The sequence below is a fragment of the Peromyscus californicus genome, unplaced genomic scaffold, assembly GCF_007827085.1.
Source record: "Peromyscus californicus insignis strain IS unplaced genomic scaffold, ASM782708v3 Scaffold_8__1_contigs__length_139910024, whole genome shotgun sequence".
NCBI classification, from domain to species: domain Eukaryota; kingdom Metazoa; phylum Chordata; class Mammalia; order Rodentia; family Cricetidae; genus Peromyscus; species Peromyscus californicus.
This window is the reverse complement of record NW_026294606.1, coordinates 87,479,072-87,503,153: the sequence shown is the minus strand read 5'-3', so window position 1 is coordinate 87,503,153 and position 24,082 is coordinate 87,479,072. Positions and strand designations below refer to the sequence as shown.

Sequence of the window (24,082 nt, the reverse complement as noted above, 5' to 3'; positions counted from 1 at the left end):
ACTGTCTGTGTTCTGAGTCACTCATCCGTCCAGCCTGGGTGAGATCAAGTGTGAATGCAAGCAGCAGAGGACCAGGAAAGAGGGACTTCTTCCTCTTGTGGTGGAAGCAATATCAAGAAGTATTGTGTGGCTCGCCTGACTTCACAGGGAGCAGTTGTGATGTCTCCACCAAAGCAGCAGTCAGCATCATGATGGCCCCACAGCTTCTGCCGTCAGAGGACTGTGAGACAGTCTGTCTGCCTGTGTCTCCTGTGTTGTATTTACATAGAGAACACCTTCCAGTTTAGACTGCCCCACCAGGCTTCCTCCGCACAGTCCCCATGTGATTTCCAATGAGTTAGAAGTCACAGTTAGGTGCCTGCAGTGGTGGTTCACACCTTTAATCCCAGCACTCGGGAGGCAGAGGCAGGCGGATCTCTGTGAGTTCAAGACCAGCCTGGTCTACAGAGCAAGATTCAGGACAGGCACCAAAACTACACAGGGAAACCCTGTCTCGAAAAACCAAAAAGAAAGAAAAATACAAGTGTCAAGTGACGGAAAACAGTACAGAGGCAGACAGGAGAGGACTTCAAGATCCAGAGTAGCATGCCATTGCAGTGCTTCAGCCCGCTGCCCCATAGGGCTTCTGGGACAGCACAAATTGCCTGCTCCCCTGCTTCCTGCCTTCCAGCTCTCCTGACTTCCTGCTCCCCCCCCACACACTTCCTGCTCCCCTCCCCCACTTCCTGTTCTCCTCCTGCCACAGTTCACCACTGTCAACTCTAGTTTATTTCCTTCCCATCCCCTCTTCTCCCTTCTTCTTTCCTTCTTCCTCCCTCCCATCTCCCTTCCCTTCCTTTCCTTCTACCCTTCTGCCCTTCCGCCTTTCCTTCTTGTTCCTTTGTTATTTTGAGACAGAGTTCCATTATGTAGCCTGTACTTGCCTAGAACTTGTAGTCCTCTTGCCTCAGCCTCCCCAGTAATGGACTCATAGGCCCATGCCCCACTTCGGGCTCTTTTTCTCTGTTTTTCTTCATTAAAAGCTGAGTTTTCCCCCTTCCTTCTCTTTCCTTTTCCTAAATGCTGACAGGGAAGAGCCAGCACCACCCCCCATCCCTGCCTGTGGTTTGTGTTGACAGGCGCAGACATTGCCAACATCTGCAATGAGGCTGCTCTGCACGCTGCACGGGAGGGGCACACATCTGTCCACACGTTCAACTTTGAGTACGCCGTGGAGCGTGTCATTGCTGGTATGAGGACCACACCCCTTGTTAGAGCCTTGTTAGGGCTGACACTTTCAGACAACCTGTTAGAAGTTGTCTATGCCAGACAAGTTAGGTGCGGGGTAGATGGAAGTAGACCTGGGTTCTGTTGTTCTGTCGTTACATAAGTAGCAAGGAATTGTGACTTTTCCTCCATTTGAGATTTGTAAATTTACCCAAGAATAGACCTACTCCTCAAGCAAATATAAAAACATCTTCAAGTCTAGTATGCTAGCACACATATTTGTAATTACAACACTTGGGAGGTGGAAGATCAGGAGTTCAAAGTCATCCAAGTCTGCGTAGTGAGTACCAGGCCAGCCTGGACTACAAGAGACACAATCTCAAAAAAATGGGAAAAAAAAAAAAGAAAGGCCAGGCATGGTGCTGTATATACACCTTTAATCCAAGCATTTGGGGGGCAGAGGCAAGAGAATCTCTGTGAGTTTGAAGCCAGCTTGGTGAGTTCCAGGAAAACCAGGGTTTATCCTAGGCACCATGAGGTGGCTGAGAGCCCACCTTGGACCAGATGAGGCACAGCCAGCCAAGTCTGGTGTAAGTAGAGGCTGCTGCCCTCAAGGGGCACCTGCACGGTCTATGGGAGAGAGATAAACCTGCCCCAGACTCTCATCTTCCTGGAACTAATGGCTCTGGTGATTAACAAGGTAGGAGCCTCATTTTCCATCAAGAGGATGGGGTGCTGTGTGTTTGGCTTTGGTTTTAATGTGTTTTTGTTTTTGTTTTTTTGAGATGGGGTCTTATCATAGAGCTAGGATCAAAGGTGTCCACCACCATGCCCCGCTCATTTTGTGCCTCTTGAGTGACATGTGCTGGAACCTCCTACACAATTACTGAGAGCCATGAGCCCGTCAGACACAGTGGCAGCTGATCAGTGCAGCTGGAGATGATTGTGAGTGTCAAGTACAGGACCTTAGGCCCCACTTGAAAATAAGTCCTGTGCCTTCAATGTGGACTGACCTTTCCCTCAGAGCCAAGATGGAGGTTTATTCCCAGTATTCAAACACAAGACAGTGTCCTGTTAGTGCTGTGTTTAATGGACCTGCCTGTTCTCACTTGCTCGCCCCTGTGTTAATGCCACTACTGAAAGCTGTCAACTCCCACCAGAAAATAAAAATCTTAGAGAAAAACATACTTTTTGTTATTTAGTTTTGAGAGAGGGTTTCACTGTGCAGACCAGACTGGACTGGAACTCACCGAGATCCCCCTGCCTCTAGAACTCCTGAGTGCTGGTTTTAAAGGCGTGCATCATCATGCCTGGCTCTTTTAGTAAGATATAGGCAGCTTCAGTTCTTTCCTCTGCTGGCTGAAGAAATCATAGCTAGGTAGTGACAGAGCTCTGACCCTCCCTCAGGAACTTGCTGCTTCCAGAGTTTCAGCCTTGGGAACCTTGTGGCATTTGTGCTGTCTTAGTTAGGATTTCTATTGCTATGAAGAGACATCATGACCACTTTTTTTTTTTTTTTTTTTTTTTTTGGTTTTTCAAGACAGGGTTTCTCTGTGTAGCTTTGCGCCTTTCCTGGATCTCGCGCTGTAGACCAGGCTGGCCTCGAACTCACACAGATCCGCCTGCCTCTGCTTCCCGAGTGCTGGGATTAAAGGCGTGCGCCACCACCGCCCGGCACAACAACTCTTATAAAGAAAATACTTAATTAAGGTGGCTCACTGTAGATCAGAGGTTCAGTCCATTATCATCATGGCAGGGAGCACGGCGGCATGCAGGCAGACATGGTGCTGGCTACATCTTGATCAGAAGGCAATTAGGAAGTGGACTGTCACTCTAGGCAGTATCTTGAGCATATATGAGACCTCAAAGCCCACCTCCACAGTGACATACTTCCTCCAAAAAGACCACACCTACTCTAACAAGGCCACGCCTCCTAATACCATTCCCTTAGTGGCCATTTTCTTTTCAAACAACCACATATCCTAAACATTAACTTGAAGTCAGGTGTGGTGGCACCTGATGGCCTGTGCTATGTAGTGAAATCCTATTTCAAAAAACAGCAGCAGTAACAGCAAAAGGATGCCCAGAATGGGAACTTAATGTTTGGAAAGTTTGGGGTGGTAAGTGACTAGAAGCTGGGCAGGGAAGTTTAAGTAGACTTGCCCCTGAAGTGTGAGGCCCTCATCTCATAGCGGGAAGGATGGCAGCAGAACCCTGCAGCAGAGGCAGCTGCTGCTGGGATTCTGAAGGGACCCCTCCTCATCCTGTCAGCGACAAAGTCAGAAGTCACTCATGGGACAGGAAGGGACTCACTGAAATTGAAGATAGGGGGTGAGGGGTTGGGGATGGCATACTTGGAAGGCAAAGGCAGGTGAATCTTTTGAGTTCAAGGCCAGCCTGGTCTACAGATCCAGTTCTAGGACAGCCACGGCTACACAGAGAAACCCTCTCTCAAAAAAACCAAAAAATGAAAAAAAGAAGTGTTCTGATGGTTCCCGGAAACACTGCACTCCAGCTCTTCCCTAGGTTCCCTTGATTTGGGGTGTTAAGAATCATGTCTGTATGAAAACTCAGCAGAGCCACACAGGTGCCAAGCGAGAAGAGAGCCCAGAAGGTGCCCAGAGCACTTGGTCCTGAACTTGGTTCTCGACTTCTTTCAGGAACTGCTAAAAAGAGTAAGATCCTTTCCAAGGAGGAGCAGACAGTAGTTGCCTTCCATGAGTCTGGCCACGCCTTGGTCGGTTGGCTGCTGGAACACACAGAGGCTGTGATGAAGGTGGGTTGTGATGAAGAGGTAGCAGGCGTCCTGAACTCCACGTGTTCACGTGAATACCACGTTGTGGTATGTGAGAGAAATGTTAGCACCACCTTGGCATGACTCTGGCTGTAGCCCCGAGCGGGAGCGAGGAAGAAAAGGCAGGAATGGGTACTCAGCCTCAGTGACCAGGCATGACGGGAAAGATCCCTATGTCAAGGCCTCTGTCCTTGCCCACTTGAGCCTCATGGTGGAGAGCTGAACTTGTTTCTGCTCAGAATGGCCAATGGTTATTTTGAGATAATTTCCAGAAATCAAGTAGACTATGCATAGAGGCCCTTGAGGAACCCAGGGATATGGGACAAGAGATGTGTCGTCTGAGTAGGGAGGCCTGAGTAGCTCTGACAGTAGCAAGGGTCCCATGGAGGCTTTGTGGCACTACTGTTCCCACCCCAGCATTGCAGGATGAGACAGTGCAGCAGACAGCCAGCTGCCCGTGTGTACACTCTAACAGCATGTTGGTTGGTCTCTGAAGTAAAGTGGAGCAGTCCCTTCTGTGTCCCTGGGATTAGCAAGAGGTTAACTCCTACCTGCTACCCCATGGCGTATTTAGCAGTCACTGATCTGGGGACCAGCCCAGCTTGAAGCAGGCCAGGCACTAATGAACTCAGTAGCAAAATAAATACTATCTCAAAAACTCCAAACAAATACCAAACCCAAGATGTCTTTTTCTTCTCAAAATTGTCACTTGATTTTTATGACTGGAAGCATGGTTGTGTTCTGTGAAGGAAACTGTGGCACTGTTACTGATGTGGCTGTCACTGTGACCAGTTTGTCCTTATTATAGACACTAAATCATCTTTTCAGAAAATTTCTGTTCAGGTGGTGGTGGTGCACACATTTAATCCCAGTACTCAGGAAGCAGAGGCAGATGGATCTCTGTGAATTTGAGGCAAGCCTGGTCTACAAAGTGAGTTCCAGGGCAGCCAGGACTACACAGAGAATCACTGTCTCAAAAAAGAAAATAAAACAATTTTCTTTTTGCTGAGCGGCAATGGCCAACACCTTTATTACTTTATTATGTGTAGGTATTTTGGCTACATGTATGCCAGTGTACCACATATATACCTAGTGCTCATGGAAGCCAGAAGTGGGCATTGGATCCTCTTGAATCAAGAGTTACAGAAGGTTGTGAGCCACCATGTGGGTGCTGGGAATGAACCTCAGAATCCTATGGATAGCCAGTGCTCTTAACTACTGCGCCATTCCTCCAGCCCCTGTCTTTTTTCTTTCTGGCATTTCTGGGGATCCAACCCAGGGCCTTGCACATGCTAAACAAGCTCTTTATCACTGGACTGTAGTCATAGCCCTGACTTTGAATATTAATACCAGCTTCTACCTGGGGCTCAGAGGGAGCTGGGCCTGCATAGACCTGCCCCACCCACTTTTTTTTGAGATATAGCAGCTGCTACTTGGCCTGTTGGAGCAGTAGTCTTGCCTCTTCCTCAAATGTCTGGCATTGGATTGTAGGGAGAGAAGGCAAGGGTAGGGTGGCCTCCCTTCCTTGGATACGTTCTGGAGTTTCCCATGGGTCAGTGCTAACTGGCATGTGAGGTGAAGTTTGCCCTTATACCTTGGGATTGCTTCCCGAGAACTGTCATTGACTTCCTAGGCACACAGTGCTACTGAGGAGCACACCATACAGAAACTCCTGTTTCCACAAGCTGCCTTCTGCAGTGTGAGGATTCTCTAAGAATGGGATGTGTAGACTAGCCTGACTGGCTGCTTGACAGCCTGTGATGAGAGCTTTAGGAGGCCCCTGCCCCCTGCTCTGTTGTTCTTCTGCAGGTCTCCATAGCACCTCGAACAAATGCTGCTCTGGGCTTCGCTCAGATGCTCCCTCGGGACCAGTACCTCTTCACCAAGGAGCAGCTGTTTGAGCGGATGTGCATGGCACTAGGCGGTCGTGCGGCTGAGGCCATCTCGTTCAGCAGGGTTACCTCTGGTGAGAAGGCTAGCCCTTAGGGTGTGGCTTTGTCAAAGTACTCTAATGCCTGTTTCTTTCCACTCAGTGCACTTGAGAGGGCGAGTCTAGTGGAAATGTGTGCATGCACATGGAGTTGGAGCCAAAGGAGACTTGCAACTAAGTAGAAGCTTTGCTTTAAGATACTTATTTTAAAACTTTCATATAGATAGACTGTAAATAGGTTTGCTTGGTTAATTACTGGTCGTGGCTACAAAGAACTGGATATGAGAGCATTCACTAGATATCCAGAAAGATCATGGGGGTCTCAGGGACATTGTGCCTCAAAAGTGACAGCTTCTCGCCGGGCGGCGGTGGCACACGCCTTTAATCCCAGCACTCGGGAGGCAGAGGCAGGCGGATCTCTGTGAGTTCGAGGCCAGCCTGGTCTACAAAGTGAGTTCCAGGAAAGGCGCAAAGTTACACAGAGAAACCCTGTCTCAAAAAAACCAAAAAAAAAAAAAAAAAAAAGTGATAGCTTCTCTAGTATAGACCTGACCATATGCTTGAGCATGTCACTGATGTAAGGCAGGCCAGTGTCCTGAGCAGTTAAGTTTTGTCCTTTAAGAAGCAGTAATGAGCCAGTGAAAAGGCTCAGCAGGTGAGGGGCTTGCTGTCAAATCTGCTGATTGGAAGTCAGTCCCTAGAACCCATATTGTGCAGTAAGGGAACCAACTCCTGCAAGCTCTTCGACTTCGCCTGTGTGTGCGCTCACACACATATAATAAAAAAAAGAATTAACAAGGTACTGTGTCCCAGTCAGTGTCTTGCTATGGAAGGTGTAAGCATAGTGTTCTGGGAAGTTTGCTGCTGCTGCTTGGGCTATGACAGCCTGAGGTCAGGTGCTCCTATGTGCATGCCCTCTTCAGAATACCTCCTTTTCTTGATTCCAGGGGCCCAGGATGACTTGAGGAAGGTTACCCGCATTGCATACTCCATGGTGAAGCAGTTTGGGATGGCACCTAGCATTGGGCCTGTCTCCTTCCCCGAGGCACAAGAGGGCCTCATGGGCATTGGACGGCGTCCCTTCAGCCAGGGCCTCCAGCAGCTGATGGACCATGTGAGTGGGCACAGGCCTTACTGCCCATGGAGGAGAAGCACCTGGGTCTCCTGCAGGAGCCTGCAATGAATCTGTGGACGGTGTTCCATACCTTCTCATGACAGACTTACCTCTTCCTTTCCAGGAGGCAAAACTGCTGGTGGCCAAAGCCTACAGACACACTGAGAGGGTGCTGCTGGACAACCTGGACAAGCTGCAGGCGGTGAGCGCATGTGGGCCTGGCATCCCCAAGGCCTCTCAGGAGCCCCTGGAAGTGTAGGGGACAACGTGCTCAATATTGACCCCCCCTATTCAGCTGGAATGTATTTTCCTGTCTTTTTACTACAGTCATATCAAGTCAGTTCATTCAGAGAATTTCCTCGACTCTCATGCACATGTTATGTAGCACCAGCCGTAATCGACATTGAATTTTAGCAGTTTTCCAGCACTTAAAACTTTTTCTCTGGGAAAAAAAAATATTTTTAAATTTGTTTTTAATTATGTGCATGTTTGTAAGTATCTGCACTTGAGTGCAAGTGACCACAGAGGCCAGAGGAAGGCATTGGGCCCCCTGGAGCTGGAATTATAAGTAGTTGTGGGGCCCCCTGACCAGAGTGCTGGGAAAGGGATTTGGCTTCTCTGCAAAAGTAGTATATGCTTTTCTTCTCCTTCACCACCTTCTTCTTTTGTATGTTCTTTTTATTTTTTTTTTATATTTGTTTGTTTATTTTTTGAGACAGGGTCTCTCTACATAATCCTGGATGTCCTAACTCACTGTGGAGACCAGGCTAGCCTCAAACTCACAGAGATCTCCATGCCTCTGCCTCCCAAGTGCTGGGGTTAAGGTGCATTCCACCCTACCCAGCTACTATATGCTCTTAACCACCGAGACATCTCTCCAGCCCTCCCTCAAATTTTTTCAAAAATCTTCTTTCATTTTAGAATAGATTCAGATTCTTAGATTCAGAAAAGGTATTCTTATATAGTACAGAGTTCTCTTAGTTATCACGACGTGTGCCCTCCAGTTACCATCTCCCATAGTATAGGGCATCCTCATGCCAGCAGCCCAGCACTGACACATACGAACTGAGCCCTTAGTGGATCCAAGCACCTTAGTGGCTTGGATCCCACAGGACATGCAGTTATTACATCTCCTTATACTCCTCTTACCTGTGACAGTCTCTCAGACCTCCCTAGTGTCAATGTCCTGTGGTCTGTCTGGTGTCTCAGTGTGGGCAGTCAATCGTGGGAGGACAGCTCCAGAGACGAGGACATTGTGTCCCTAGATTATGATGGCTTCTATTCTGAAAGCAGTGGGAAGTGTAGTTGTCTGTGCCACATGAAAACAGACAAGAGTTGCTGTGGGTAATTGTTTGTAGCCTTTTGCTTCCTTCAGGTGAGGCAACTGTGGAGGCAGAAACACAAGGACAGTTGAGTTCATGATCAGCTTAGCCTACTGATTGACATCTTGCTTCCAAAAAGAAAAAATATCTTAAATTTAAATTAAAAAAAAAAAAAAAAAGCCAGGCGGTGGTGGCGCATGCCTTTAATCCCAGCACTCGGGAGGCAGAGGCAGGCAGATCTCTGTGAGTTCGAGGCCAGCCTGGTCTACAGAGTGAGTTCCAGGAAAGGCGCAAAGCTACACAGGGAAACCCTGTCTCAAAAAACCAAAAAAAAAAAAAAAAAATTAAGGCTGGGCGCTGGTGGCGCACGCCTTTAAGGCCAGCCTGGGCTACAGAGTGAGTTCTGGGAATACGCGCAAAGCTACACCGAGAAACCCTGTCTCAAAAAAAAAAAAAAAAAAAAAGCCAGGCATGGTGGCACACACCTTTAATCCCAACACTCAGGAGGCAGAGGCAGGTGGATCTCTCTGAGTTTAGTTCAGCCTGGTCGACAAAGGAGGTTCCAGGACAGCCAAGGCTACTACACAGAGAAACGCTGTTTCAGGGGAGGGAAAAAAAAAAAGAAGCAGCTGCTTTGTTGGGCTGGGATCCTGTTTCAGGCCCTCAGAGTATTGGTCCTGGCCCAGATCTGCCTCACTAGATTCTGTGGCAGTGCAAACTCTGCTGAAATAACCTCCACCTAGTAAGGAGCCAGTGTTACTGTTCAGAACTTCAGCTTACTCTGTGGGAGGAGGATGGGGGTTGACAAGACCACCAGTAGGGTATCTCACTGACTGCAGAACTACTACAATGAATAGGTTTTAGTCTAGTGACAGAGTAGAGCAAAAGGGAACTGTACCTCTCAGTATAGCTATAGACATTACCCCTGGCTTAGCATGTTTAAGGCCCAGCAGCACCAAAAAAGAGAAAATGTGTGAGAATTTTCTTTGAAATATTGTTTTTAGATTTGTTTATTTAATGTGTATGCATGTGCCTGAGTGTATGTATGTGCACCACATATGTGCAGGAACCTGTGGAGGTCAGAGGAGGATGTTGCTCCTTTGGAATTGGAGTTATAGGCAATTGAAAGCTGCCATGTAGGTGCTGGGAACCAAACCCAGGTCCTCTGTATGAGCAGCAAGCACCACCCTTAACCTTTGAGTTGGAAGAGTTTTGTTTTGTTTTTATAGTTTTGAAATAGGGTTTCACTATGTATCCCTAGCTGGCCTGGAACTAGGGTGACCTCAAACTCATAAACCTACCTTTCTCTCTGTCTCTGGTGTGTTAGGGTTAAAGATGTGCTTCACCATATCCAGCTCTTGGAAGAGTTTTCTTAACTAGCAAGTAGCAGGATATGGGCACAGACATAGGACCTTTAGGATAAAAATATTTTCTGGCTCAGGCATGGTAGCATATGTAATCCTGGCATTCAAGAAGTTGAGACAGGAGCATAGCAAGTTTAAGGTCAACCTGTGTTATATATATATATATATATATATATATATATATATATATATATATATATATATATATATATATATATATATATATATATATATATTCCTGTCTGGGAATATAATAATAATGATGATGATGAGATGATGATGGTGATGATAATGTTCAGGACTGTATCCAAAGTAGCGGAAGTCCCTCCTCAGTTGTGTCAGTCAGTACCTATCTCTGCAGATTCCAAGCACGAGGCTCTCTATTTAGCACCCCCACCTGCCTCTTCCAGACACACATACCTTGTTTGGTGAAGGAAATTGTAGTTGCCAGAAATAAGCAGAGGTTTTGAAAGGAAATAGAAAAATTAATGAGGCTGGCAGCTGACAGATCACTTTTAGGGTAAAGACAGGGAGCGATTCTTTGCCTGAAGCGCCTTTGCGCCTGTCTCTCTGGGGAGGTGGCCTTTCTGAGGCATCCTTCTCACTGACTAGCCCTCCTACTTTTCTGGGACACAGAGCCATTCTGTGGGATAGGTTTCCATCTCTGATGTTCTGCCCTCCATGGCTCTTGTCTTTGTCCAGGGCACTCACACACTGCCGTGTTTGTTCTTTCTAGCTGGCGAATGCCCTTCTGGAAAAGGAAGTGATAAACTATGAGGACATTGAGGCCCTCATTGGCCCACCGCCCCATGGGCCAAAGAAAATGATCGCACCACAGAAATGGATTGATGCTGAAAAGGAGAAGCAGGCCTCGGGGGAGGAGGAGGCGGCTCCGGCTCCATAGCCCCCACCTCCACGGCCCAGCTAACTACTTTCCTCGACTGCACCTGCAGCTGTCTCGGAACTTGTCAGCCAGCTGCCCTCAGCCTCCGAGCGGCTTCTCACCTGAAACTTGAACCTCAGCCTCTGTTAGCTCTCTGGTTTCTGGTGAAGACTTCCAATATGTATTTATTGATTCAGGATTAGTAAATCGTTTGCAGAGACAACTGACCTTTCTATATGTATTGCTTTCTTTATGGGGAGTGTGCATGCTGGAGTTAAGTCCCTGGGGCTTCAGATGCCGTCTCCTTGTGTAGCTCTGTAGATCTGAAGGTAGCCTACCAGTTGGACTGAATGATCCCCTGTTTGTGTCCTGGACTCCCTCAGAATGCTAATGGGATCCAAGATGAAAGACCCTCTGAGCTGACTGTCCTCATCACAGTGCTCACTCATTAAGGGGGCCAAAGTTGGGAACAGGCGCTGTTGGAAGATGCAAATACTGCCACCTACTGCTCTGTGCATCAGCAAGTGGAGAATCTCCCCTGCCTGGTCCTGCGTGTGTATAGAGTGCCTTGGCTTCCACCACCAAAACGGATACCTCACATGTTATGTGATAGAGAATCCACATTTGAGCTGTGCAGCTGTGGGTCTTGTTTTCACTTTATACCTTGAGCCCTTCACTGGCAAGAGACAAGCCTTTTGTGTAGGCGTCTGAACTCAGTCAGACCATGTAGGGTGAGCCACAGGTACTTACTGGTTCATAGTTCCTGCCTGCGGTGCCTCCACCCTTCCTGTGCAGTGGCATTTGGAGCATGGGTTACAGTGACTTCCTGTCAGCAGATGTTCTGATTGCCCAGCACTGTGCGCCTGAGGAAGCTGTGGGCAGAGGAAGGGGCAGCAGGACCAGCAGCAGCAGCTGGGGTGGCTTAAGGGGTTGGGAAGAACATTTTAAGTTTGATTGAGTTCTGGTTCTTACCAAAGAGCAGTGCACAATTAGGTTTTTTGTTTTTTTAAAGATTTATTTATTTATTATGTATACAGAAGAGGGTGCCAGATCTCATTACAGATGGTTGTGAGCCACAATGTGGGTGTTGGGAATTGAACTCAGGACCTCTGGAAGAGCAGTCGGTGCTCTTAACCTCTGAGCCATCTCTCCATCCCCCACACAATTAGGTTTTATATTTCTCTACAGTGGTGTCTTGAGCAGACCTGATGACTCTGCAGACCTGATAACCTGAGTTCAATTACTGGACTCCGATAGTTGTCCTCTGTCCAGTCCATACCAGGGCACACATATGCCTAGATCCGTACACAGAAAATACATATGCCAGGCTTGATGGCACAAGCCTTTAGTCCTAGCACTTGGGAGGCACAAACAGGCAGATTTTGATGAGTTTTGAGCCTAGTCTAGCTGACCTACAGAGTTCCACACCAGCCAGAGCTACATAGTGAGACCCTATCTCTAAAATAAAATGAATAATGATAAGCCAGTATAAAAACTTATCCATTTAAATAGTCCCATCTGTCTACCTTTTTTCTTTTGTAGATTTTTAAATTTTATGTGTATAAATATTTTGCCTGAATGTGTATGTATATATATATAATATATATATTATATATATATATATATATATTATATATATACCATTTATACCATGTTTAGTGCTTGGTGCCCATGAGTGTCAGAAGAAAGTGCTGGATCCCCTGGAACTACAATTATGAATAGTTGTTGACCACCATGTGGGTGCTGGTAATTAAATCTAGGCCCCTGCAAGAACAAGCAAGTGCCCTTAACCACTGAGCCATCTCTCCAGCCCTAATTTTTGTTTTTTGTTTTGTTTTGTTTTTTTGAGAACAGGTCTTGATTATGTAGCCCTGGCTGGCATCAAACTTGTAACAATACTGTTTCTGCCTTCTGGTTGCTGGGGTTATGGATGTACACCACAAAGTCCAGCCAGAAACACTATGCCACTCTGATATTAATTAAAAAAAAAAAAAATCAGAATTGGGGGCTGGAGAGGGATGGCTCAATGGTTAAGAGTGTTTGCTTTTTTTGTTTTGTTTTGTTTTGCAACAGGGTTTCTCTGTGTAGCCCTGGCTGTCCTGGAACTCGCTGTGTAGACCAGGCTGGTCTCAAACTCACAGAGATCCACCTGCCTCTGCCTCCTGAGTGCTGGGATTAAAGGCGTGCACCGCCGCCACCACCTGATGGTTTACTTCTTTTGCAGAAGGACCCAGGGTTTGATTCCCTGTACCTATATGCTCACAACCACCTATGTTCTGAGGGACCCATTGCCCTTTTCTGGTCTCTGTGGGCTCCTGAACACATGTGCACATAACTCATGCAGGCTCACACATAAATACTGAATTAATTATCTTTAAAAATCAAAAAAGAATTGAGGTTATATATCTAAAAGAGTCCCAGATTATGAATGACAAGAATTAGGCTGGAATTTTCTGATGCTCCCAAACACCTAAGTTTCAGTAAGCAACTGGAAGGGAAGGGAGGAGCTACTTCAGAGACAGCTTGCCTTGGAATGAGCATGTCATAGCCATAAGAAGCTGGGACTTGTCATGTAAGAGATTGCAATCATGTGCAGAGCATGCCTCTCCTGCAAGGAACTTGTCATCCAGCAAGCTCTTGGGAAGAATTGCAGAGTTCTCTGCCCAGGAGAACAGGAACTGTACCTATAGCTAGAGCTTGAAAAACTGCATCAGCCAAGTCTTTACATAACTGTTCACTTCTGTGTCCATCTTGGTTTTATGCAGCAGAGGAAACGTAAGACCACAGCTGCACTTCCTTTCAGCTAACTGATTCTAAGCAATGTTTCAGTTTCTGATCCCCGTCCCTCACCCAGTGTCCTGGGCAGCACTTCAGCTAGAGCTGGAACTCAGGTGCTGGTCTAGGTTAGTGGTAGTTACTTGAGTCTATTTGTCCAAAAGTTGTTGGTGGAGATGGAAATGTCTTTGAGACGAGAGAGCAGGGTACTTGGTGGTAACAGAAACAGGTCTGAGAAAACACATGTTACGTGACTTCATTCAGCAAACATTTTCTCTGGGCTGGGAAGATGGCTCAGAGAGTAAAGGCACTTGACACCAAGCGTGAAGGTCTGAGTAGCCCCTGTGTATAACCCTGGGAAAGGGTGAGAGGGCAGAGACAGGCTGATCCCTGGAGCACTGATCACTGCCTGATCACTGGCCAGACAATCTTGCTGAATTGGTAAGTCCTAGGTTCAGTGAGAGACCCTGTCCAAAAATAAGGTAGAGAGCATCTCCAACATCAATTTCCAGTCTCCACATCCACCCACAAAAAAGTGGCTTTCCCCCTCCCCCCCATACTGAGGATTGAACCCAGAGTCTTACACAAAAGGTAAGTTCTCTACACTGAATTACATCCTCAGTCATCTTTTCATTACAGTGTATGTGTGTGTGTGTGTGTGTGTGTGTGTGTGTGTGTGTGTGCGCGCGCGCGCGCGCGCGCAAACTGTGGTACCCATAGGAAGCTCAGCAGACAACTTGGGGAATTCAGTTTTCTCCTTCCACCATGTGGATCCCAGGAATCAAACTCAAATGGTCAGTCTTGGCAGCAAGCACCTTTAACCTGCAGAGCCATCCTGCCAGACCTTTTTTTTTTTTTAATTGAAAGATAGTCTCACTAAGTTGCCCAAGAAAGCTTTGAAATGGCTGTTGTCCTGCCTCAGTTTCTAGAATACCTGAGATTACAGGTCTGTGACACCTGGCCCAACTATAATGTGGATTTTTAAAATGTATAGCTCTCTTGACTACCTAGCCATTTCTGAAGAAACTGCATATGGAGTTAACTTTCATTGTTGGCCAGATGAGGTTATCTGTGGCTTGTTCTGTCTCTCTGATCTTCCAGCTTCACCCCAATACCTGCCTCGGGTTTGATTTTATTAATAAGACTCTTTAAGATTAATGCTACACATTTCTACAGTTCCTATAATGGAATTTTCATCAGGATGAAACCTGGTAATTAGGGGTGGGGAGTAAAAATGACAGGGTTATTGGCATACAGATGCAGGACAGGTATATGCCTTGGCTGCTTCATGGTTTGTTGTCAATGCCATTGTGGGTAGGAATGCAATATATGCATGTGGCCACACCCAATCCCGAGGAGTTAAGTCTGGGGCTAAAGGATTTATCTAAATAAATGGGGAGTATGGGGCTGGAGAGATGGCTCAGTAGTTACAAGCAAGCACTGGCTGCTTGCTCTTCCAGAGGTTCAATTCCCAGCAGCCATATGGCAGCTCACAACTGTCAGTAACTTCAGTCCCGGGGGTCCGACGCCCTCTCCCGGCCTCCATGAACACTGCATGCACGTGGTGCAGACATGAGTCATGGAAACAAAGTAAAAAATAAGAATCGGAAAAAAAAAAAAGTAGGGAATGGTGGTGCATGCTTGTAATACTCAGCTCTGTAGAAGAGGAGGAGCATGAGTTCTAGAGAAGTCTGGGCAACAGAGAGGGACCACAGCTCTTAAAAGAATAAAAATCGGGCGGTGGTGGCACACGCCTTTAATCCCAGCAGGCAGAGCCAAGTGGATCCCTGTGAGTTCCAGGCCGGCCTGGTTTACAGGGCGAGTTCCAGGATAGCCAGGGATACAGAGAAACCCTGTCTCTAATCCTGCCCTCTACCCAACCCCCCATAAAAAAAAAAAAAAAAAAAAGAAGAAAGAAGCATAAATGTCCCTGGGTGGGTGGGGAAAAAACACCGGATCCAGGAGGGAGAAGGATTGTTAGGGCTTTAATTCGCGGGTCTTTTGCGTGATCCTATCTGTGTGCCACGACTCAGCAGTTCCCACAAAGACTAGTCGCCTTTTCCCTCCCAACAGGCCGGAAGTAGCAAGCCTGCAAGGTTGGGAACCAGCGAGAAACTCGAGCCAAGCGGCTAGAGAGGCGATGGTGCGCCGGTGGGCGGGTTCGCATGAGGCCATTTCCTCCTTTCCCTGTTTTGATTGGTTAAAGGGCGCCGGTGTTTTGGATTGGCCAGACGCTCTACAACCCCAGGGTGCTTTGCGGCGCTCGGTCCTTTCCGCTCGGCCGTTCTCCTGCACAGGAGGTGAGTCTCTACTGCCGGCCACCGCCATCGTGTTGCATCGGGCTCCATCGCGTTCCATCCGCTGCCATCGGCGACGAGGGGCTGCGTGCGCCGCCATGGAGGAGCCTAGGCGCCGGCGGCATGGGGCCAGAGCCAGAGCAGGGGCGGGAGGATCGGGGCGGGACCTCGGGACTCTGGCCTTCACCCGCCGCCCTCCTCTCCCTCGCGGCTTTAGGCAGCCATGGCGCCCAGCCGGAATGGCATGATCCTGAAGCCCCACTTCCACAAGGATTGGCAGCGGCGAGTGGACACTTGGTTCAACCAGCCGGCACGCAAGATCCGCAGGTGTGGGGCGCGCGGGCCTGGCGTGGTTCCCAGGGCGGGGTACCGGAGTGGACGCGTGTGGGGCAGGGGTGACTGTTGTCCCTTCGCTGCAGACGCAAGGCCCGGCAGGCGAAAGCGCGCCGCATCGCTCCTCGCCCCGCGTCCGGTCCCATCAGGCCCATAGTGAGGTGCCCCACAGTGAGATACCACACCAAGGTTCGAGCTGGCAGGGGCTTCAGCCTGGAAGAACTCAGGGTGAGTTCGGCAGGGTCTCTGCGTTGAGTGCTCTTGGCCTCGGTGGAATGATGACATTCTCCGGAATCGCTGTACTGTCTTGATGAAAGTACTTTTGAACCCTTTTCCATCTGATAACACCGAGCTTTCTCGGCAGGGGCAGCAGGGGAGGGGCTTCGAGGTGTTTCACCCATTTCTGTTTCTGGACAGGTGGCTGGTATCCATAAGAAAGTGGCTCGCACCATCGGCATCTCTGTGGACCCAAGGAGGCGAAATAAATCTACTGAATCACTACAGGCCAATGTGCAGCGCCTGAAGGAGTACCGCTCCAAGCTCATACTCTTCCCCAGGAAGCCTTCTGCTCCAAAGAAGGGAGATAGTTCTGTGAGTACAGTGGGTCTTCGGGGTGTCGGGTTTGGTTCAACGTAGATGAGTCTTTGTGCCAGATCCACACTGGTGCAGTCTTTTTATTCTACAAAACGTAGCAGTGCAAGATGAGGGGATTGACACATAATGGGAAAATGAGCGCTGCAGGCCAGGTGTGAACCACTTTAAAATCTCTGAGCTTTCCCATCTTACCGTTGGAAGCTGTTGACTTGGGGTATGACTTGATGTTCTAGTGTATTTGCCCCCTACAAGGTTATCTAGGAACATTTTTGGACCTAAAGTGTTTCAGTATTCAGAAATGTAAAGAGCGTAAAGAAATTTAACAAGGATCGGTGGGTGGGTGTCGATGTGGATTACAAGCAGGTAGATTGGTTCTGTGTCTGCAGTCGAAGAGAACCCTTCCTATACCTAGTGAGCCAGCACACAGGGGCCATGAAATGTTGAGTGCTAAGGCCCAGGCAACCTGTTCCTTAGGAGCAAGCCACACACCATGGACTCAACTCTTCTTGTTTTTAAAAACAGGCTGAAGAACTTAAATTGGCCACCCAGCTCACAGGACCTGTGATGCCCATCCGGAATGTAAGTAGACACTTAATTTAGGCTTAGTTAATGCTGTAGACAAGCTTGGCAGGTGGGAAGTGTCGTGGCAGACGTTGGAGGCCGGTGAAAGGAAACTGCATTACCTCTTGCTTGAGAACAACCCCCAATCTTTTAAATTTTGGGGGGGGGCAGGGGAGGTTCTCTGTAGCTCTAGCTGTTCTGAAACTCAGAGCTGCTGTAGACCAGGTTGGCCTTGAACGCAGATCTGTGTGCCTCTTCATCCCAAACCTTAGAATAAAGGTGTGTGCCACTACCACCTGGCTAACCTCCATATTATTAAGGGATGGCCTTGTCATCCTTGCAGAGATTTTTCATGACCCTAACTTAATATTTCTTGTGTAGAATGCTAGTGAGTGTGGGGGGCGGGTTTGCCTGAAAGGGGCAAGGCATGTGTCTATTGCTGTGATGAGATGCCGTGATCAAAACCAAATTTGGTTTACACTTCCACGTTGTGGTCTGTCACTGGAGGAGAAAGGGCAGGAAGCTGTAGGCAAGGGCTGGTGGAGGCCATGGAGAGGAGCGCTGCTGTAGAACCCAGGACTACCATTCACAGTGGCCTGGGCCCTCCTCACTCTGTAGACCAGGCTGGCCTCAAAACTCACACATCCACCTGCCTCTTCCTCTGCTTCCTGAGTGCTGGGATTAAAGATGTGTGCTACCTTGCCCCGCTTTACTGCCTGATCTTTTGGAGGCATTTTCCCATTGAGGCTCCCTCGATGACTTTTCATTTGTGTCAAGTTGACATAAAACTAGCCAGCACGTGTTCCTACTGAAGACATGACTAATTCCTTTCTGAGGCAGGGTCTCCATGTGTAAGCCAAAGCTGGCCTAGAACTTGCTTTGTAGTCTAAGATGCCTTAAACTCAGGATCCTCCTACCACCACCTTCCAAATACTTTAGTAACTTATTTGATCCCAGAGGGGGGTTCTGTATGTGACCGGAAGCCTCTTGCTCCTGAGATTAGAGGCAGTGTTAAAGTTCTGTGGACAGGTTGCAGTCCAAGCCACCTTGATTGCTGTCTTCTTCCCAGGTCTACAAAAAGGAGAAAGCCAGGGTCATCACAGAAGAAGAGAAGAACTTCAAGGCTTTTGCCAGTCTTCGCATGGCGCGGGCCAATGCCCGGCTCTTTGGCATCCGAGCAAAGAGGGCAAAGGAAGCTGCAGAGCAAGATGTTGAAAAGAAAAAGTGATGTGCTGTTGGAGTGTTGCAATAAATTTTCCATAAAGCAAAGGCTGGATTGTTTGCTTATTTTTATTTATTTATTTTTGGTTTTTTGAGACAGGGTTTCTCTGTGTAGCTTTGCACCCTTTCCTGGATCTCGCTCTGTAGACCAGGCTGGCCTTGAACTCAGAAAGATCCACCTGCCTCTGCCTCCCGAGTGCTGGGATTAAAGGCATGCGCCACCACCGCCTGGCTATTTATTTTTATCTTAAGTGCATTGGTGTTGTCCCTGTGAGGATGGCTGGATCCCCTGGAACTGCAGCTGTGAGCTGTCACGTGGGTGCTGGGAATTGAACCTGGGTCCTGGAAGAGTAGTCAATCAATGTTCTTAGTTACTGAACCATCTCTCTAGCCCCTGGATCTTTTTTTTCTGGGGGGGGGGGGGGGAGCAATAGCCTGTGTTTTGTCAACTCTTCTGTATTAGAAAGCATTCCCAAGCGATACTCAAGTCTCCATTCCATCACTGTTGTATTTCAGCATTGTGAGCTTTGGTTAACCACAGCTAAGGTAGAAGGCTGCCTGTTAATACTAGCTTTTGAGCTCAGGGCATCACACGGTAAATGCTGCAGCCCTAGCCCTAAGTTTTTGGGTTTTTTCCAAAGCAGTTTCTTTGAATTCACATGTCAGGCCTTGAGGTGGCTCCAGTCTACTCCATCAATAGATGTAATATGCTCATCTACATTAGCCTTTGTGAAAGGCTGGCATCTGGATATTGTAATTTGCCCTTTTTCTGGTTCCAGGTGCTTGCCAATCTGTTCTGACACTGGCTTATTCTCTATTCTTTGTTAGTACTTGGGTCTGAAGCACTTCCTTGCATACAAACACCAGGGAGAGCCCTAGAGACAGGTTTGGGGTTCTGGGGTGTGGTTTTGGTTGTTTTTTTTTTTTTCCTTTTCTTAGAAATATTTATTACATATACAGAATTGTGCCTGCAGGCCAAAAGTGGCTACTGGGAATTGAACTCCGGACCTCTAGAAAGAGCAGCCAGTACTCTTCACGTCTGAGCCATCTCTCCAGCCTAGCCGTCCTTTTTCTTTGAAGCAGTTAACCAAACACTGGTGACGCCCTGTGAACAGGCCCTCATTCCACATTTGATGGACTGAAGTGGTGTGGAAGGAGGGGTCCTGGGTAACACATGCTTACCTTTGAGCCTACCTCACTAGGCACTGGAAATAAGATATGTAGGTGACCCTAAGCATTAGGTTTGGTCATTTGTTAACCCTAAGGGGGAAATAACATGATTCCCTCCTAATTAAACAGTCCATACCAGACTGGAGACTAGTATTTGCCATGGTTCTAAAGCCAGTGGCAGGTTCCAGTCAATACTCTTGAGTGGCCACAAGGAGGCAGAAGTCCCTCTTCTTTCATATGTGGAAGACTTCAAAGATTTCTTTGAAATTTTTGACATATGAGTGTCAGGCCTTTGTGTATGTGTGTGCACTGTATACAAATCTAGTGTCCACAGAAGCCAGAAGGGAGTATCTGGAATTGTAAGCCACCATCTGGGTATAGGGAATCAAACTTGGGTCCTCTGTAAGAGCAAACCACCCACCAGGCCATGGCTCCAGCCCCAGGTGTGGAAAACTTAATTGGATACCAGCTTATGAGTGCAGCTGAGCATCCTTAGAATTTTTGCTTCGTGGCCATTCTTACAGATTAACTCTGGTACCATAGGAGTCATGAGCCATTTTGGTCAGTTTAGATTATTTAAAAATTGTGCACGTCTTTGGGTTGCCCCCCCCCCCCCCCCCCCCTTTTTGAGATAGTCTCACTGTGTAGCCTAGCTATCCTGGAACTTGCTATGTAGACTAGGCTGGCCTCAAACTCAGGTCCACCTGCCTCTGGCTCCCTTTGGTTTTCATGAATTTTGTTGTTGTTTGTTTTGGGTTTTTGTTGTTGTTTTTTCAAGACAGGGTTTCTCTGTGTAGTTTTGGTTCCTGTCCTGGATCTCGCTCTGTAGACCGGGCTGGCCTCGAACTCACAGAGATCCGCCTGGCTCTGCCTCCGGAGTGCTAGGATTAAAGGCATGTGCCACCACCACCAGGCCCCTTGGGTTTTAAAAATGTTTTTAATCCCCCCAGGCAGTAGTGGAGCATGCCTTTAATCTCCCTTAGGAGGCAGAGGCAGGAGAATATCTTGAGTTATGTAGGTAGTCCTGGATAGTTGGAAACTCAGGCTTGCCACTGCGCCCCCCGCCAAGATCTAGCACAGGTGTGTGCCACCACTTCTTGCATCCTTTTTCAGCATACATGTATGTGTCTGCATGAGTTTGAGTGTACTCTAGACCTGCAGGCGCTTGCTGTAAGCTACCATGTGGGTGCTGGGAACCACTGATCCTCTGCAGGAGAATCAGTTTGAATAGACAGGCCTGTTGAGGGATGTAATAAACTGCCGGGTGACTACAGGTCGTTATGGATCAGATTCCCCCGGAACTGCACTGAAAGGTTCTTGTGAAGGTGATGGAGAGATTGTTGGCTCAGTGATTAAGAGCACTACCTTTTCTTACAAAGGATCAGGTTTCAATTTCTAGCACCCATACAATTGTTCACAACCATCTATAACTCTAGTTCCAGGGCAGATGAAGCTGCTTTCTGGCTGATGCAAGCAGGATGATCTCATGTGCACAGAGATATGTGTAGGCAACACACACACACACACACACACACACACACACACACACACACACACATACACAATTAAAAAATCTTTAGAAGACCTTTGTGAGCTCTCAGACTGGGATGCTGGGAACCAAACCCAGGTCGTCTGTAAGAGCAAGTGCTTTTAACCTCGGGGCCACTCCTCTACCTCCTTTTCCTTGTTGTTGTTGTTTGTTGTTTGTTTTTTGGGTTTTTTTTTGAGCTGAGGATCGAACCTAGGGCCTTGCGCTTGCTAAGCAAGAGCTCTACCACTGAGCTAAATCCCCAACCCCTTTTCCTTGCTTTGATACAGGGTTTTATCGTGTAACCCATAAAGACTGGCCTGGAGTTCATTGTGTAGTCTAGGTTGGCCTTGAACCCTCAATATTGCTGCCTCAGCCTTTTCGGTACTGAGAGTACAGACAGGTACTCTTCCCTTTGACTCTTATGCAGTAGTTTCAAGCTTGGAGGAGGCTAGAGAGAGCTCCGTTGGTAAAGTGCCTGTAGAGTACCTGAAATTGTTTCCCAGAACCCACATAGGAAGCCAGAGTATGATGATGCAGGCTTGTAACTGATGACCTGAGCTTGATTCTAGGACCCTCATGATGGAGGGAAAGAACAGGCTCCTACAAGTTGTCCCCACACAAACAAATAGGTAGGTGTGGTGGTGAATGCTTTTAATCCCAGCACTGCAGAGGTCTCAATTCAAGTTCATTGCCAACCTGGTCTACATAGCAAGTCCCAGACCAGCTAAGGCTAATAAGACACTGTCTCACAAAAAAAAAAAAAGTCCCAGGTATGGTGTCATAGGCTTGCTCAAAAGGAAATTGCCGGGCGGTGGTGGCACACGCCTCTAATCCCAGCACTCGGGAGGCAGAGGCAGGCGGATCTCTGTGAGTTCGAGGCCAGCCTGGTCTACAGAGTGAGATCCAGGAAAGGCGCAAAGCTACACAGAGAAACCCTGTCTCAAGAAAAACAAACAAACAAAAAAAAAATGACTTAACATTCAAAAGCCATTTTAAAAAACAAAATGGAGCTGGTTCTTTGTCCTCCAGGCCACTGGTAGACTAGGGCTCCTGCTGGATCCCTGCTGTGGTGGAAGACCGACATGGCACAGCTGCCCCTGGTGCCAGGTGCCCTGCTCATCCCTGGCATCATGATGTTAGAACTGAGGTGTTACAGCATACCCACTCCTTTTACTGATGCATTAATGCCTAGCAAGAATTTTCTGCTGACATCTTCTCCAAAGGTTCAAACTGCTGCAGCCAACACAGCAGTGGGAAGTGTTGAAGAGACCTTCTGGGCACCGGGATTCCTCCTCAGACACCTTGGCCCCACCTCTAAGGGAGAGAACCCTTTAGTCTCGGCTTGGGAAAGTGTTACCATTTGATGGTGTCTGTACAGGGCTCTACACTCCACCACCACTGTCTTCTTGCTGATCCTGACTTGGAGGAGTGGGGGCCCACAGAGACACAGTCACTGCTTGTCTTGACCCCTATCTAACCACACTGTCACCTTTCATGTCCCCAACCCAACTTCCCTCTGCTGTCACTTTGGTTAAACTAAAAAAAAAAAAAAAGTGCTTTAAAAATGCTGCTTATAGCCGGGCGGTGGTGGCGCACGCCTTTAATCCCAGCACTCGGGAGGCAGAGGCAGGCGGATCTCTGTGAGTTCGAGGCCAGCCTGGTCTACAGCGAGAGATCCAGGAAAGGCGCAAAGCTACACAGAGAAACCCTGTCTCGAAAAACCAAAAAAAAAAAAAAAAAATGCTGCTTATAGCCGGGCGGTGGTGGCGCACGCCTTTGGTCCCAGCACTCGGGAGGCAGAGGCAGGTGGATCTCTGTGAGCTCGAGGCCAGCCTGGGCTACAGAGTGAGTTCCAGGACAGGCTCCAAAGCTACACAGAGAAACCCTGTCTTGAAAAAACAAAAAAACAAAAAAAATGCTGTTTATAAACTGTAGAGACACACACAAAAGAAAAACTTAGACTCAACCCTCTGCATATGGGGCCTATCTACTTTACACTCCAGGATCAATTTAAACCTGTGGCCAGCCCTTTATATCAGTTCTAAGAAATTTGGAATATAAATTTTTTTCCTTTTTTTTGCTTGTTTGTTTGTTTTTCTTGAGACAGGGTTTCTCTGTGTAGCTTTGAGCCTTTTCTGGATCTCGCTCTGTAGACCAGGCTGGCCTCGAACTCGCAGAGATCAGCCTGCCTCTGCCTCCCGAGTGCTGGGATTAAAGGCGTGTGCCACCACCGCCCGGCCATTCTTCTTTTTTAACTTACAGAAAAGGACTAGGGATGCAGCAATCACCTAACATTTGCAAGAGCCTGGATTTGAGCCCCAGCATCACACACATCAAAGAAAAATTAAGAATGTATGTCTAGGAGCAGTAGAGACGGCTCAGTGGTTAAGAGTGCATCCTGCTTCCCAGGGGCTCAGGGTTAGTGCCCAGCACCCTTGTGGAAGCTCACAAAAGCCCTTATCTCCACTCCCAGAGGATCTGAAGTCTACTTCTGGCCAGCACAAGCATGAAGCAGGCACATGTGCACATAGCTATGTGTAAGCACAACATCCATACACGGAAACCAAATTAAAGTGATCTCTTAATTTAAAACATAAAACATATGGGGTAGTGGGGGTAAGAGGGAGGGGCTGGGAGGAGAGGAAGGAGGGGAAACTGCAGTTGGAATGTAATATATGAGAGAAAAATTAATTTAAAAAACTACATAAAGCTGGGCGGTGGTGGCACACACCATTAATCCCAGCACTCAGGAGGCAGAGCCAGGTGGATCTCTGTGAATTCGAAGCCAGCCTGGGCTACCAAGTGAGTTCCAGGAAAGGCGCAAAGCTACACAGAGAAACTCTGTCTCGAAAAACCAAAAAAAAAAAAAAAAAAAAAACCATAAACACACATAGGTCTAGCTGGGTGTGGTGGCACACACCTTTAATACCAAGACTCAGGAGGCAGAGGTAGGCAGATCTCTGAATTTGAGACAAGTTTGGTCTATA

General features: G+C 47.8%; 2 protein-coding genes and 1 non-coding gene across 4 annotated transcripts in view; all 3 read left to right on the top strand.

The window, feature by feature from the left end:
• Positions 1–10,840, top strand: part of Spg7 (SPG7 matrix AAA peptidase subunit, paraplegin) — a 42,876-nt gene extending 32,036 nt beyond the window's left edge. Inside the window, exons 12-17 of one of the 2 annotated variants that reach the window (XM_052726994.1) lie at positions 1,119–1,229; positions 3,867–3,982; positions 5,810–5,966; positions 6,878–7,044; positions 7,169–7,246; positions 10,467–10,840. In XM_052726994.1, the coding sequence (XP_052582954.1) occupies positions 1,119–1,229; positions 3,867–3,982; positions 5,810–5,966; positions 6,878–7,044; positions 7,169–7,246; positions 10,467–10,634 (797 nt within the window). In that variant the 3' untranslated portion in view covers positions 10,635–10,840. The remainder of the gene's footprint in view (positions 1–1,118; positions 1,230–3,866; positions 3,983–5,809; positions 5,967–6,877; positions 7,045–7,168; positions 7,247–10,466) is intronic. The other variant, XM_052726996.1, reaches the window with a different exon arrangement.
• Positions 10,841–15,567: 4,727 nt separating this feature from the next.
• Positions 15,568–18,442, top strand: Rpl13 (ribosomal protein L13). Its single transcript, XM_052727650.1, has 6 exons — positions 15,568–15,688; positions 15,903–16,012; positions 16,105–16,246; positions 16,436–16,609; positions 17,135–17,191; positions 18,243–18,442. Exons 2-6 carry the CDS (start codon positions 15,909–15,911, stop codon positions 18,399–18,401), a joined length of 636 nt encoding a protein of 211 aa, XP_052583610.1. The 5' UTR covers positions 15,568–15,688; positions 15,903–15,908; the 3' UTR covers positions 18,402–18,442.
• LOC128104840 (small nucleolar RNA MBII-202) lies at positions 16,295–16,380 on the top strand. The gene has a single exon (XR_008216136.1). It is a non-coding gene; the product is annotated as a small nucleolar RNA MBII-202 (small nucleolar RNA).
• Positions 18,443–24,082: the final 5,640 nt, after the last annotated feature.

Coding starts and splice junctions, on each gene's coding strand:
- Rpl13 (XM_052727650.1), top strand. CDS start 15,909: ATGGCGCCCAGCCGGAATGGCATGATCCTGAAGCCCCACTTCCACAAG. Junction 16,610..17,134: donor CAAAGAAGGGAGATAGTTCT/GTGAGTACAGTG, acceptor TTTTAAAAACAG/GCTGAAGAACTTAAATTGGC. Junction 17,192..18,242: donor CTGTGATGCCCATCCGGAAT/GTAAGTAGACAC, acceptor TCTTCTTCCCAG/GTCTACAAAAAGGAGAAAGC.